Source organism: Theropithecus gelada, chromosome 11, assembly GCF_003255815.1.
Source record: "Theropithecus gelada isolate Dixy chromosome 11, Tgel_1.0, whole genome shotgun sequence".
NCBI classification, from domain to species: domain Eukaryota; kingdom Metazoa; phylum Chordata; class Mammalia; order Primates; family Cercopithecidae; genus Theropithecus; species Theropithecus gelada.
Window position 1 is genome coordinate 1,961,927 of NC_037679.1, and position 13,732 is coordinate 1,975,658.

General features: G+C 39.2%; 1 protein-coding gene across 1 annotated transcript in view; it reads left to right on the forward strand.

Moving 5' to 3' along the window:
- MUC19 (mucin 19, oligomeric) overlaps positions 1-13,732 on the forward strand; it is a 189,266-nt gene that overhangs the window by 151,207 nt on the left and 24,327 nt on the right. Inside the window, 25 exon segments of the mRNA XM_025401355.1 lie at positions 490-543; positions 1,045-1,077; positions 1,338-1,391; positions 1,529-1,582; positions 2,105-2,149; positions 2,247-2,300; positions 2,766-2,810; positions 3,237-3,290; positions 3,703-3,735; positions 3,998-4,051; positions 4,185-4,238; positions 5,121-5,174; positions 5,658-5,690; positions 7,625-7,674; positions 7,800-7,851; positions 8,260-8,292; positions 8,544-8,597; positions 8,739-8,792; positions 11,136-11,189; positions 11,696-11,728; positions 11,985-12,038; positions 12,177-12,221; positions 12,397-12,444; positions 12,684-12,746; positions 13,308-13,355. Of these exon segments, the coding sequence (XP_025257140.1) occupies positions 490-543; positions 1,045-1,077; positions 1,338-1,391; positions 1,529-1,582; positions 2,105-2,149; positions 2,247-2,300; positions 2,766-2,810; positions 3,237-3,290; positions 3,703-3,735; positions 3,998-4,051; positions 4,185-4,238; positions 5,121-5,174; positions 5,658-5,690; positions 7,625-7,674; positions 7,800-7,851; positions 8,260-8,292; positions 8,544-8,597; positions 8,739-8,792; positions 11,136-11,189; positions 11,696-11,728; positions 11,985-12,038; positions 12,177-12,221; positions 12,397-12,444; positions 12,684-12,746; positions 13,308-13,355 (1,209 nt within the window).

Here is a 13,732-nt window from a genome sequence, read left to right on the forward strand (position 1 = left end):
AAACATGGCTCCCTAACCCCATCGTAGGCCATTTTTTTCTCATTATGGGTAAAGATTGAGATATTGATTCCCATTGTTCTCTAATACCAAGTTCATTTTTGGTAGCCACTGGCAAAATTCTTGCACATGAAAAGTATAATATTTAAAGCAATAAATAATGATGATGATAATAGTGAGCATATCTATCATTTATGTGTTCCTTACTATATATGCTTTTTTATTAAGAATTTTACATATCTTATTCCAATTAAGAAATAACTAAGGTCCAACTAAGAACCATGTGAGTTAAAATGTTTTATCTCCCCATTTTAACAATTAAATGTGTGTATTAAAGGTTTCCATCACTTTTACAGTCAGTAGGTCTTCTTTTCTGACTTAATAGTAGGTGACAAGACATTTTGAATTGGGTCTGTCTCATGTAGTGACATCCACTTGCTCATCCCTCTTCCTTAATACTGAATTAATTTTAGTTTTCTTTTCATCTTTAAGAAACCACAACTTCCCTAGGAGGAGGTGGCACCACTGGAGCAGAAATAAAATCAGGTAGACTTTAGGGTATTTATATTTATTGTTGTATTTTGATAGATTTTGTAGAGAAAAACATTTTTAATGATCTTTTAATTTTGAAATAATTTTAAGTTACAGAAAATTTGCATTGATAATGCAAAAATCACCTTAATGTGGAAGTGGTTTTAAATTTCCTTTAAAGCTGTAATATTTTAAGGGGAACAGAGATTCTTCTTGGATTTGGATTTGTAAATATGTGGGCCCAAATTTCCTAAAGGCTTTTTCTTTTTCAGATACTAACCTCAGGGGTCTAGGACTCTGCAGAGGAGGGTTACAATAACAGCTCTGGCTCTGAAATGGTTTTCCCTTTGAAAAGAGCATAGTCTATATAACATTAGTGTACTAGCTTCAAATCAGTGTAGAAATCATTAAGATGCCCATATTTTAGTTTGGAGATAAAAATTCAAAAATATTTTTTCTTCCTTATTTCTCTTTCTTTCCTCCTCCTTCTTCTCCTTCTCTTTTTCTTTTCATTAGGAGCCACCTCCGGAGCACCAGGAAGTAAGACAGGTAAACTTGGGAAAGTCTTTCAAATGACCTTCAACATTGGCAAAAAAAAAAAAAAAAAGGACAAGCATATTAGCCATTGTGTTAACCTCAGCCTTGCCAAGGAACACAATACACATGAAAAATGCCTCTCCTGTCAGTTATAGGACCAGGAAGCATCTTTTCCTGCTCTGAAGTCACAGATGGACATGCTGTCAGCCGCATTCTTTCAAGGGTCATAAAAGGGTCTCTATGTTGATCTTTCTCTTTTCTTTCCTATCTAGGCACAGCTGGAGTGCCCTCTGTGACAACAGTTGCCCCTGGAACCTCTAACTCAGGTAAAGCACCAGACTGGGAGGAACCAGTACTTGGAAAGGGCTCCCCAGTGAGGTGTCTGCCTGGGTGATCCTACCATGCTTTTCTCAGATTCTTCAAACCTTTGCCCTCACTGCTATTCTTTTTCCCTCTTTTGCAGAGGCCATGACTGCTTTAAGAGAAAGTGGAAAAACAAGGGCTGAAATAACCACAGGTGAGCTCAGTTAAGGAACTAAGTATACATTGCTATGATTTTCCATGTCTTGCTAGAATATGGCAAAATCTGAATTTCCCATATTTGGCATATTAGAAAAACATTTAGCAGATGATCAATATTTAACATCAATAAATATAGTTCAGACACATCAACATTTCCTCCTTATGTCTTGTGCTGTGGGTCTAAGGACCCTTCATCAGGGCATCATGGAGCCCATTCCCTGACAGTTATAGAGGTGATGTGGGCCCAAGTCTCTCTATCTGTAACAATACCCTAAATAAGGAACTCCATGGTAGAGGACTTTCTCTTGCCAAAGGAACTTGCCAAAGGAACTATATGTTCCATGGGCAGTATATGGATTAACTCTTAAAAACAAAGCAAAACAAAACAAGACAAAAACTCTAGAGAAATAAATTTTCTGGTGTGTTTAATAAAAAATGTTTTTTTCTATAGGAGTCTATAGCCATTTCATTAATGACAACAGATTGACCAACTAATCACAATCCTCTCTTATTTCAGGTACTACTGAGGGCAAAACTCTGGCAGCTGAAAGTACCCACACAGGTCAGGAATTCTGAAAATGGCTCCCTGGGCAATACAGCTTATGGGGCCCCAGAATGTCCTGTGCAGTCTTCATACATCCAATTCCTTTCTTTCTCAGAGGCCACAACTTTCTCAGGAGGCAGCGGAACCACCCGAGCAGGACCATCAGGAGGTGAGCTTGTTAGGCTGAGGCCTGAGGCTCTCATCATCTCTCTCTCTGGGTGGATACAGGGAACAAATAATGTGAAGGCTTTTGAGGGAGGGGGATTTTCTCTGGGGCCATATTGTGTCCTATATGTGGTCGGTTATTCTGCTTGTGATTCCATGATCTCAGATGGCTCAGCCAGGCTGTCTTCAGTATCTTGACTTATGGAGACATTTTTTTCTGATATGAAGAGGCTTGGGAGTCTATTACACTTATCCCATCCTTCCAGGATGTCCAGCTGTCCTTTACCCGATTTACCTTTCCACCCACAGCTGGACACTTTCTATCCTTTTTCTCATTTAGCTATACATGATGTTGATTTTCTCTCTCCCCTCATGAGAAAACTTTGTGAAGTCAACGATTATTTAAATGCCCCTAGCTGTATCAAAGAGTCCTGCTTAAGGTTAAAACCATGCTGTATTTCTCCTGTAGGCACTTCTGGCACATCAGAAGGATATGTCCCTGGAAGGGAAACAGGTCAGGGTGATTTAAATCCTTGTCTACCTTTGCCTTATAGTAAAAGGGAAACCCAGCAGCAACACATCCATCTCAGTTTGGCCAAGGAAAATGAAGTGCTAGAAGTTGTTCATTTTCCATTCACTGTAGAGACAGAGTATCCTCAGGAAAGGGCTTCCAGTGCTTTAGGGCCACATTGATGCTTCCAAGCATAAATGGGGAGAAAATATTGCTGCATTTACCCCTTTTTCTTTTTAGGAGAATCTTCTGGAACAACCATTATATCTGGGAGTTCTAACACACATAGCTTAACAAGAATAAAGTGCCTCATATTTAATGTCAGATGTAATGATATCCCTTTTAGGGTTGCTGTGATAAAATAACGCCCCAGTATCTCCTCTCAGTATTCCAAATTCACAGACTTCCCTACTCTGTTTCTTTCCTCAGAGCCCACAACTTCCATTGAAGAGACTGGTCCTTCCAGAACTGTATTCAAAACTGGTGAGACTAAAAAGCGCATAATTTGGGGTCATCTATATTAGGTCTTTTAACTTTCCTTGAGGGTGTTTGTGGTTTTTATAGGCACTGCAAGTGATTCAATATAGGTTTATTACTAGGGAGAAATCTTTTTTGAAAGGCTACTTATTGTAAAATTGAGTCTCCCTCTATTGAGGCTGAGGATGGGAAGGGTTTTCCCATTGTGTTACTATTACCACCAGCATTTGAGCTGGAAGCCAGATAGTTTTCTGTGTGTACATGTGTGAATGTGTGTGAGGTAGGAAAGAGCCCCATGGAACCAGGGTGCATGCATATGTGTGTATGTATCTTACAATTGGCTTTCCCAAAATGTTCTCCAACATCTGAAGTTTCAACACATTTAAATCTTTTTTCTTTCTTCTTACGTACCTCACAGTAGGTATCACTTCGGTCCCAGGGAGGCAAGCAGGTGAGCATCGAGAAAATGCATCTAGTTTCCCTTTTATCAACTTTGTAGTTGTGCTTGAAGTTGGAAACATTTTCTATGTGCTTTGGTTATGAATTTTTGAAAGCAGGCAAATATATATCGTTCACCATCAGTCTCATGCTCAGAGAGAGATGTATGTTGTAGGAAATAAATAAATACATAAATACAGCATATCCCTTTAAGATTTGGGCCTTCCTAGAACTTACTGAATCACTATGGTCCCCTCAATCCCTTTGTGTTTCAGGCACCTCTGTGGTGGCGCCTGGCACAACAGTTGCCCCTGGAAGTTTCAGCACAGGTGAGTCCACTGTGTGATGGGGAATCCCTTCATGGGTGCTTGCCATAATATCTTTGAGTGTTTCAATGCAGAAGCATCACCATTCCATTCCATGCCCTCTGAATCTTTTCTATTCATGTCCTTCCTCTGCCAGCAGCCACAACTTCTCCTGGAGCAAGTGGAATGACTGGGGTTAGAACCACTTTGAGTAAGCACGGACAATCCACTACCTCCTTCTCAGTAGACATTGCCTCAATCACATGCAGTATTTGTACTTCGTGTAAAGAGTCTTTCCTGAACATGGATTACCAGATAGTCAGGATATTACCTAAATGACTAAAGGCCCGACACTCAAATTCCTTTATTTTTCTTTCTTCTGTTCCAAGGAGACTTCACCATGAAGCTAAGGCACTGAGAATCAGTTGTGTGATTGGAGAGACATGTTTTTATTTCTCTCATTGATATCTAGAGGAAATAATTGAGTTATGGAAAGTTTTGTCATTAAATTTTCTGTGAGACAGAAATGGTGCATAGAAAACATATGTAGGTTAAATCTTGGTTCTAGAAACCACTGAAAAGAGCTTCTTGGCACTTTGAGAAAACACATAGTTCCCACACCTTCATGATATGACATGTTCATTCTTATTACGGGTAAAGAATTCAGATTTTGATTCCTATCACTTTCTAATTACAAATTTCAATGTGGCAGCCATTGGCAAACTTCTTGCACGTGAAAAATCTAATATTTAAAGCAATAAATAGTGATGACAATAGTAATAAGCATATCAATCATTTATGAGTTCTGACTGTATACCTTTTGAAATTAAGTTTAAATAACTTATTCCAATTAAGAAACACTTACATTTCAATTAAGAACAATATGATTTGAAAATGTTTTACCTCACCATTTAACAATTATACTTGGATATTGAAGGTTTCCATCATGTTTACAGTCAGAAAGATTTCTCTTGTGACTTAATAGTAGGTGACAAGACATTTTGATTTAGGCTTATTGCATGTCTTGACATCCACTTAGCTCATCCCTCTTCCTTAATACTCAATTAATTTTGGTTTTCTTTCCATCTTTAAGAGACTACAACTTCCCTAGGTGGAATTGGCACCACTAGAACTGAAATAAAATCAGGTAAATATGTTGTAGTATTCATTATTTATTGTTGTATTTTGATAGATTTCTTAGAGGAAACATTTTTTAACAATGAGTTTTTAAGTTACAGAAAATTTGCATTGATGATGCAAAGAATAACTTTAACGTGGAGTGCAGTTCTAAATTTCTTTTAAGGCTGTAATATTTCAGGGGAAACAGAATTTCTTCTTAGATCTGGATTTGTAAACATGTGGGCCCAAATTTCCTGAAGGCTTTCCCTTCTTAGAGACTAACTTCAGGGTTCTAGGCCTCTGGAGAGGACAGTTGCAGAAGCTTCAGCTCTGCAATTATTTCCCTTTGAGAAGAGCATAGTCTGTTTATCAGCATAGTATTGACTTGTATTCAGCATAGAAACCATTAGGTTGTCATACTTCACTTCAGAGATAAAAATTCAAAGTTTTCTTTTTTTCTCCTTTCTCTTTCTTTCCTTCTCATCCTTCTTCTTTTTTTTCTTTTCGTTAGGAGCCACCACTGGAGCACCAGGAAGTAAGACAGGTAGATTTCACAAATGCCTTTTATATGACCTTCAACATTGGCAAAAATAAGTCATCAGGGCAGTCATAGTATCCTTGGCCTTGCAAAGGCACACAGAAAACACAAAACATGTCTGTCCTCCTGTCAGTTATAGGTCCAGGAAGTGTCTTTTCCTGCTCCAAAGTCAAAGACAGGCATGTTGCTTACTACATTCTTCTAAGCATTACAAAAGAGTGCCCATCTTTCTCTTTTTTCCTACCTAGGCACTGCTGGAGTGCCCTCTGCTACAACAGCTGCCCCTGGGAGCTCCAACTCAGGTAAAGCACCAGGCTGGGAGGAACCACTGCTTGGAAAGGGCTCCTCAGTGGGGTGTCTACCTGGGCAATTCTACCATACTTTTCTCAGGTTCTTCTAATCTTTGCCCTCACTGCTATTCTTTTTTCGTCTTTTTCAGAGACCACAACCTCTGTAGGAGAAAGTGGAATAACAATTGCTGAAATAGTCACAGGTGAGCTCTCCTAAGGAACTAAGTGTAATTTGTAAGTTTCCCATGTGTTGCTAGAAATATAGCAGAACTCATTGATTCCCATATCTGGCATATTAGACACAAATTCAGCAGGTGTTCAATATTTAACATCATTAAATATGGTTCATAAATTTCAACTTTCCCTCCTTATATCTGCCTTGGGCCTAAAGGCACTTGATCAAGGCATCATGGGACCCATTCCCTGATAGTTATAGAGGTGACTTGAGCCCAAATCTATCTTCCTGTGTCTAAACCTTAAAAAAGGGCCTCAGTTGTGATGTGTGTAAACTTGCTGAGGAAACTGTATGTTCCATGGGCAGTAAATGGATTAACTCCTAAAATACAAAATCCAGAAAAATAAATTTTTAGTATATTGATACAAATAAGTATTTTCTTTTTCCTTTAATAGCTTATTCTCATATCATTAAGGAGGACAAATTGACCAACTGACCACATAATCTTTTCTTATTTCAGGTACTACTGAGGGCATCTCTGGCAAAACTCTGGAAACTGGAAGTGCCCAAACAGGTCAGGAATTCTAATCACGACCTGCTGAGCAGTCTAGTCTCTGAGAGCCACAGAATGTCATGTGTAGTCATTATACCTCCAATTCCTTTCTCTCTCAGAGGTCACAACTTTCTCAGGAGGCAACCGGACCACCCGAGCAGGCCCACCAGGTGAGCTTGTCAGGCTGAGGCCTGCTCTCATCTCTCTATTTGGGTGGCTGCAGTGAACAATAACATGAAGGTTTTTGAGGGAGGAGGATTTTCTCTGGGGCCATATTATGTCATATCTACCTGGCCCGTGATTTTGCTTGTGATTCCATGACCCCAAAGGGCTCAGCCAGGCTATCTCCAGTATCCTGGCTTATGGAGACATTTTTTTCTGATAGGAGGCTTGAGAGTCTATTGCATGTATTCCAACCTTCCAGAACTTCCAGTCCTTGTTTTCCCAGCGTACTTTTCCACCCGCAGCTTGACACTTTCTGTCATTTTTCTCATTTACTTTTACAAGATGTTTGTTTCCTCTCTCCCCTCACCAGAAAGCTTCATGAAGACAACTGATTATAAAACGCCCCAAGTTGTATCAAAAAGTTCTACTTATAAAGATAAAATTATGCTTTGTTTCCTCTGTAGGCACCTCTGTCATACAAGGGGGATATGCTCCTAGAAGGCAAACAGATTAGGGTGATTTAAACTCTATTCTACCCTTGTGACATAGTGAAAGAGAAACCCAGTAGCAACACATTCATCTCTGGTTGGCCTGGAAAATGAAGTGCTAGGAAGTTGTTCATTTTCCATTCATTATGGAAATAGAATGTTCTCAGGAAAGGGCTTCAGTGCTTTAGGGTTGCCATGTTGATCCTTCCAAGCTTAATTTGGGAGACAGTGCTCTATTATTCCATTTCCATTTTCTTTTTCCATTTCAGGTATCACGGGATAATCTTCTAGAATGACCATTGTATCTGGAAGTTCTAATGTGTTGTACTTAATGTCAAATGTCATTCTATGTATTTTAGGGCTGCTGTGATAAAATCTCACCTGAGTATCCTCTCCCAGTATTCCACATTCATAGACTTTACCACTCTCTTTCTTCTCTCAGAGGCCACAACTTCCATTGAAGAGACTGGTACTTCTGGAACTGGATTCAAAACCGGTGAGAAGAAACAGCCCCTGATTTGGCATCATAAGTGTTAGGTCTCTTAAGCTTTGCATGAGAGAGTCTGTGTTTTATTTAGGGATGCTGGAAGTGATTCAAGATAGTTTTGCTGGTGGAGATACAATTTTTTTTGAATTATAATAATTCTAGAATGGAGACTGACAGCTTTATGTCTAAGGATGGAATGGAATTTCTCCATTCATGTTACAACAGTCACTAGCACTTGAGGTGGAATTCAGAAAGTTTTCCATGAAAGTGTGTGAAATACAAAAGAGCCTCATGGACCCAGGATGCATATGTTTATATGTGTGTGCATGCTTACACATTTTCTTGCTTTTTATCTTCTCCTACATCTGATGGTTTCAGCACATTTAAAACATTTCCCCCCTCTTTTCTATCTCACAGCAGGCATCACTGCAGCACCAGGAAAGCAAGCAGGTAAGCATTGGGGAAATCCATCTAGTTTCCCTTTTATCAAACTCCAAAAGTGCCTGAAGCTGAGGACACTGTCTATCTGCTTTAGTTGTGAAGCACTGACAACCAGCAAATGCATCTAGTTCACTAACTGCCATATCCTCAGGGAAAATGACTTCTCGTATAGAAAATGAATATAGTATATACCTTTTAGATTCGGGTGTTCATTTGACTTACTCACTCATCATGGTCACCTCAATCCCTCTGTGTTTCAGGCACCTCTGGGGTGGCACCTGGCACAACAGTTGCTCCTGGAAGTTTCAGCACAGGTAAGTACACAATTTGGCACAGAGCCATTTCTTGGATGCTTTCTACAATAATGTGTCTTTCCTTTTGCTGCCTCTGTGCAAAAGCGGACCATTCCTTTTCTAAATCCCAGAATGTTTTCCATACTTTTTTCACTCTCTCAGCAGCTACAACTTCTCCGGGAGGAAGCAGAGTGACTGGCACTGGACCCACTGCAGGTGAGCCCTGATGAAGCACGACCTGCTTATCAGTAGACAACGTTGCCTGAATCACATCTAATGTTTGTACTTCCTGTGAAGAGTATTTTCAGAACAAGCATTATCATATTGGCAGGATTTTACCTAATTACCAAATGTGACACTCAGCCTCCTTCATCGTCCTTTCCTCTGCTTCAGGGAGACTTCACCATGGAGCTGAGGCACAGAGAATCAGTTGGGTGATTGGAGAGAAATGTCTTTCTTTCTCTCATTGATATCTAAAGGAAGTAATTGAGATAATGAAATTTTTGTCATTAAGTTTTCTGAGATAGAAATGGTGCATGGAAGACATATACAGATTCACCTCTTGGGTCTAGAAACATCTAAAAAGGAGCTTGTTGGCACATTGAGAAAACACAGTTTCCTCACCTTCATCTTCAGCCATTTTCTTTCTTATTTTGGGCAAAGAATAAAGATAATGAATCCTGTCACTTTCTAATTCCAAGTTCCAATGTGGTAGGTGCTGGCAATTTTTTTTTTTTTTTTTTTTAAGAGAGGACATCCAAGCAAAGGCAATTTGTGGCCAGCCCTGAGATTGTCCCCACTCCCTCTGGCAAAATTCTTGCACATGGTACTGGTACCAAAACAGAGATATAGACCAATGGAACAGAACAGAGCCCTCAGAAATAATATCACACATCAACAACCATCTGATCTTTGATAGACTTGATGAAAACAAGAAATGGGGAAAGAATTCCCTATTTAATAAATGGTGCTGGGAAAACTGGCTAACCATATATAGAAAGCTGAAACTGGATCCCTTCCTTATACCTTAGACAAAAAAATAATTCAAGATGGAGTAAAGACTTAAATGTTAGATCTAAAACCATAAAAACCCTAGAAGAAAACCTAGGTAATACCATTCAGGACATAGGCATGGGCAAGGACTTCATGTCTAAAACACCAAAAGCAATGGCAACAAAAGCCAAAATTGACAAATGGGATCTAATTAAACTAAAGAGCTTCTGCACAGCAAAAGAAACTACCATCAGAGTGAACAGGCAGCCTACAGAATGGGAGAAAATTTTTGCAATCTACTCATCTGACAAAAGGCTAATATCCAGAATCTACAGAAACTCAAACAAATTTACACGAAAAAAATCAAACAACCCCATCCCAAAGTGGGCAAAGGATATGAACAGACACTTCTCAAAAGAAGACATTTATACACCCAACATACACATGAAAAAATGTTCGTCATCACTCGCCATCAGAGAAATGCAAATCAAAACCACAATGAGATACCATCTCACACCAGTTAGAATGGCAATCATTAAAAACTCAGGAAACAACAGGTGCTGGAGAGGTTGTGGAGAAATAGGAACACTTTTACACTGTTGGTGGGACTGTAAACTAGTTCAACCATTGTGGAAGACAGTGTGGCAATTCCTCAAGGATCTAGAACTAGAAATACGATTTGACCCAGCCATCCCATTACTGAGGATATACCCAAAGGATTATAAATCATGCTGCCGTAAAGACACATGCACATGTTTGTTTATTGCACCACTATTCACAATAGCAAAGACTTGGAACCAACCCCAATGTCCATCAATGATAGACTGGATTAAGAAAATGTGGCACATATACACCGTGGAAATACTATGCAGTCATACAAAAGGATGAGTTCATGTCCTTTGTAAGGACATGGATGCAGCTGGAAACCATCGTTCTCAGCAAACTATTGCAAGGACAAAAAAAACCAAACACCGCATGTTCTCACTCATAGGTGGGAATTGAACAGTGAGAACACTTGGACACAGGGTGGGGAACATCACACACCAGGGCCTGTCATGGGGTGGGGGTTGGGGGGGAGGGATAGCATTAGGTGATATACCTAATGTAAATGACAAGTTAATGGGTGCAGCACACCAACATGGCAAATGTATACATATGTAACAAACCTGCACGTTGTGCACATGTACCCTAGAACTTAAAGTATAATTTAAAAAAAGGAAATTCTAATACTTAAATCAATGAAAATGATAATAGTAGTGAGCATATCTATCATTGATGAGTTCCTTTCTATAACCATTTTTATTAAGAGGTTTACATATCTTATTCCAATTAAGAACTACCTAAAGTCTAAGAACCATATGAGTTAAAATTCTTTCATTCCCCATTTTAAAAAAATACCCTTGTGAATTGAAGGTTTACATCACCTTTACAGTCAGGAAACTTTCTTTTCTAACTTAGTAGGTGGCAAGACATTTTGAACTGGGCTTCTCTCATGTAATGATATCAGCTTAGCTCATCCCTTTTTCTTAGCACTCAATTAATTTTAATTTTCTTTCCATCTTTAAGAGACCACAATTTTCCTAGGAGGAAGTAGCACCACTGGAGCAGAAATAAAATCAGGTGAAGATTATGGGGGTTTCATTATTTACTGTTGTATTTTCATAAATTTGTTAGAGGAAACATTATTTTCAATGAACTTTTTATTTTGGAATAATTGTAAATTACAGAAGGATTGAATAGATTATGCAAATAATCTCTTTAATGTGGAATAGAGTTTTTCCTTTCCTTTTGAAGCTATTTCAAAGCAACCAGGATTTCCTTTCAGATTTGGAACAACTTGGGCCCAAATTTCCAAAAGGCTTTTTCTTCTCTAGGACTAGCCTCAGGGTTCGAGGCCTCTAGAGAGGAGAGTTACAGTAGCTCTGGCTCTGAAAGGGTTTTTCCTTTGAAAATAACTCAGTGTGTGTATCATTACAGTACTGACTTGTATTCAGCAGAGAAATCATTAAGATGTCACATTTTAGTTCAGGGGTAAAAATTCAAACTTTCCTTTCTTCTTTCTTTACTCCCTTTTCTTCCTCTTCCTCCTCCTCCTCCTTCTTCCTCTCTCTTTTCCTTTTCATTAGGAGCCACCACCAGAGCACCAGGAAGTAAGACAGGTAAACTTGGAGAACGTCTTTGATATGACCTTCAATCTTGGCAAAAATAATCAGAGCAGGCACATTAGCCACTGCATTAACCTTGGCCTTACAAAGGCACATGGTAAACATAGAAAATACCACCTCCTGTCAGTTCTAGGTCCAGGAAGCATCTTTTGCTGCTCCAAGGTCCAGGTAGACATGATGCTGGCTACATTCTTCTAAGGGTTATAAATGTGTCAATCTGTTGATCTTTTTTTTTTTCTTTCCTTCCTAGGCACAGCTGGAGTGCCCTCTGGGACAACAGTCACCCCTGGGAGCTCCAGCTCAGGTAAAGCACCAGGCTGGGAGGAACCACTGCTTGGGAAGGGCTCCTCAATGAGGTGTCTCTGCCTGGGTGATCCTACCATGAGTTCTCAGATTCTTCAAATCTTTGACCTCACTGCTATTCTTTTTCCCTTTTTCTCAGAGGCTACAACTTTCTCTAGAATCACTGAAGCAGTAACAGTCTCAGGTGAAAATGGGAAGTTTGTAAAATAGTTCTAACAATTCAAATTGATTGAAATAAATACAGAGTGATTTCCTATGGAAATCTTTGTCCAAGCCCCCAAATTTCAGAATATTAGTGTTTTACCAAAATTTTTACATTAATGGATAGCAGAATATTCTCTCTCTTTTCTCTTTTACAGGATCCATGACCACTGCACTGGGGAGCCAACTCTCCAGCAGTCAAACAGGTAAGCATGGGAAAGTATAAATATCTTCCTGATATTTACCAGTATTCAGATAATAAGGATACTTCTAATGTGAGTCCTTAGCCTTGGCTTTTTTTTTTTTTTTGGAATGAAGTATCCTTGTTGAAAGGTGTATGAGGAATAATGGAATACGCCCTCTGAATTAACAAAAAACATATAATGTTTTTCTTCTTAGCCCTTCTGTTAATGTAAAGGAAATTATGTAAGTTTCCTTCTCTTAGTGATTCCAGGTTCCAGTGGCATCATCTCTCACACAACTGTTGCACCTGGAAGTTCTGTTATAGGTAAGTGAATATTTTCAATGGCAGTCATCACTTGTTTAATTTCAAGGAGGAATATGTAACCCCAAACATCCTTTCTGCTTCATTTCCTCTTGCAGAGGCCAAAGCTTCCTTAGAAGCCATCAGAGTCACTGTTGTGAAATCACTGAGAACTAGAGTTCTCAAAAGTTAGCATGGCCATTAAGTAGTATCATGAGTTTGCCTCTGGATCTGAAAGATTATCGTATAGGGAGGGCAGGTCCTCCCATCCACACCCCGGAGCTGACTTCTGAACCAGCCTTTTCCAATGCCTGGCCTTAGGACATAGATTTCTGGAGAGGGTAGCAGGAGCAGTAATTCCCTGGACAATTAACCCAGTGGATATTATAGATATTACTACAGAATCAGCAGGAGTCAAGACTGGCCCAGAAGGTCTGTCTCAGGTGAACAGATGACTAAAATGAACTCAGAAATGGTTTGCTCTCCATCCTGAGATTTAAGTATTAAGTTGCTGAAGGGTTGCCTCAGTGATTGATTATAGGTGAAAACATACTCAGAATCGTTTTTCCTACTTTCAGTCATCAGGAACCACCTCTGATGCATCAGACAATCAAGTCACTGGAAGTAAAACAGGCAAATATGTTAAAGAAATTCTTTTGTCTCACAATTGAGGGTTTTATATTATATATGCTTGGAAAGCCTACTAAAAGGTAGGCTTCTTGAGAAAAAAGTCTCTGTTCAATGATCCCTAGTACTAAACAGGGCCCAATAAATATTTATTGAATGAATGAAATAATTAAAATATAGGAAAAATATATAATTCAATCCAGGAACAAAAAGGCCAGTGGAAGAACATGCTCAAAGGACTGCCACATAGACAAAGCAGGCTGTGTGAATGGTGCCTCCTGGAGCTGGCCAGTGTACAATATGAGTGATATGGCCCTGGAAATACAGATTTAGTTTATACCTAGACTGCCTCCGTGCAAAAGATTCTTTATAACACCATAACC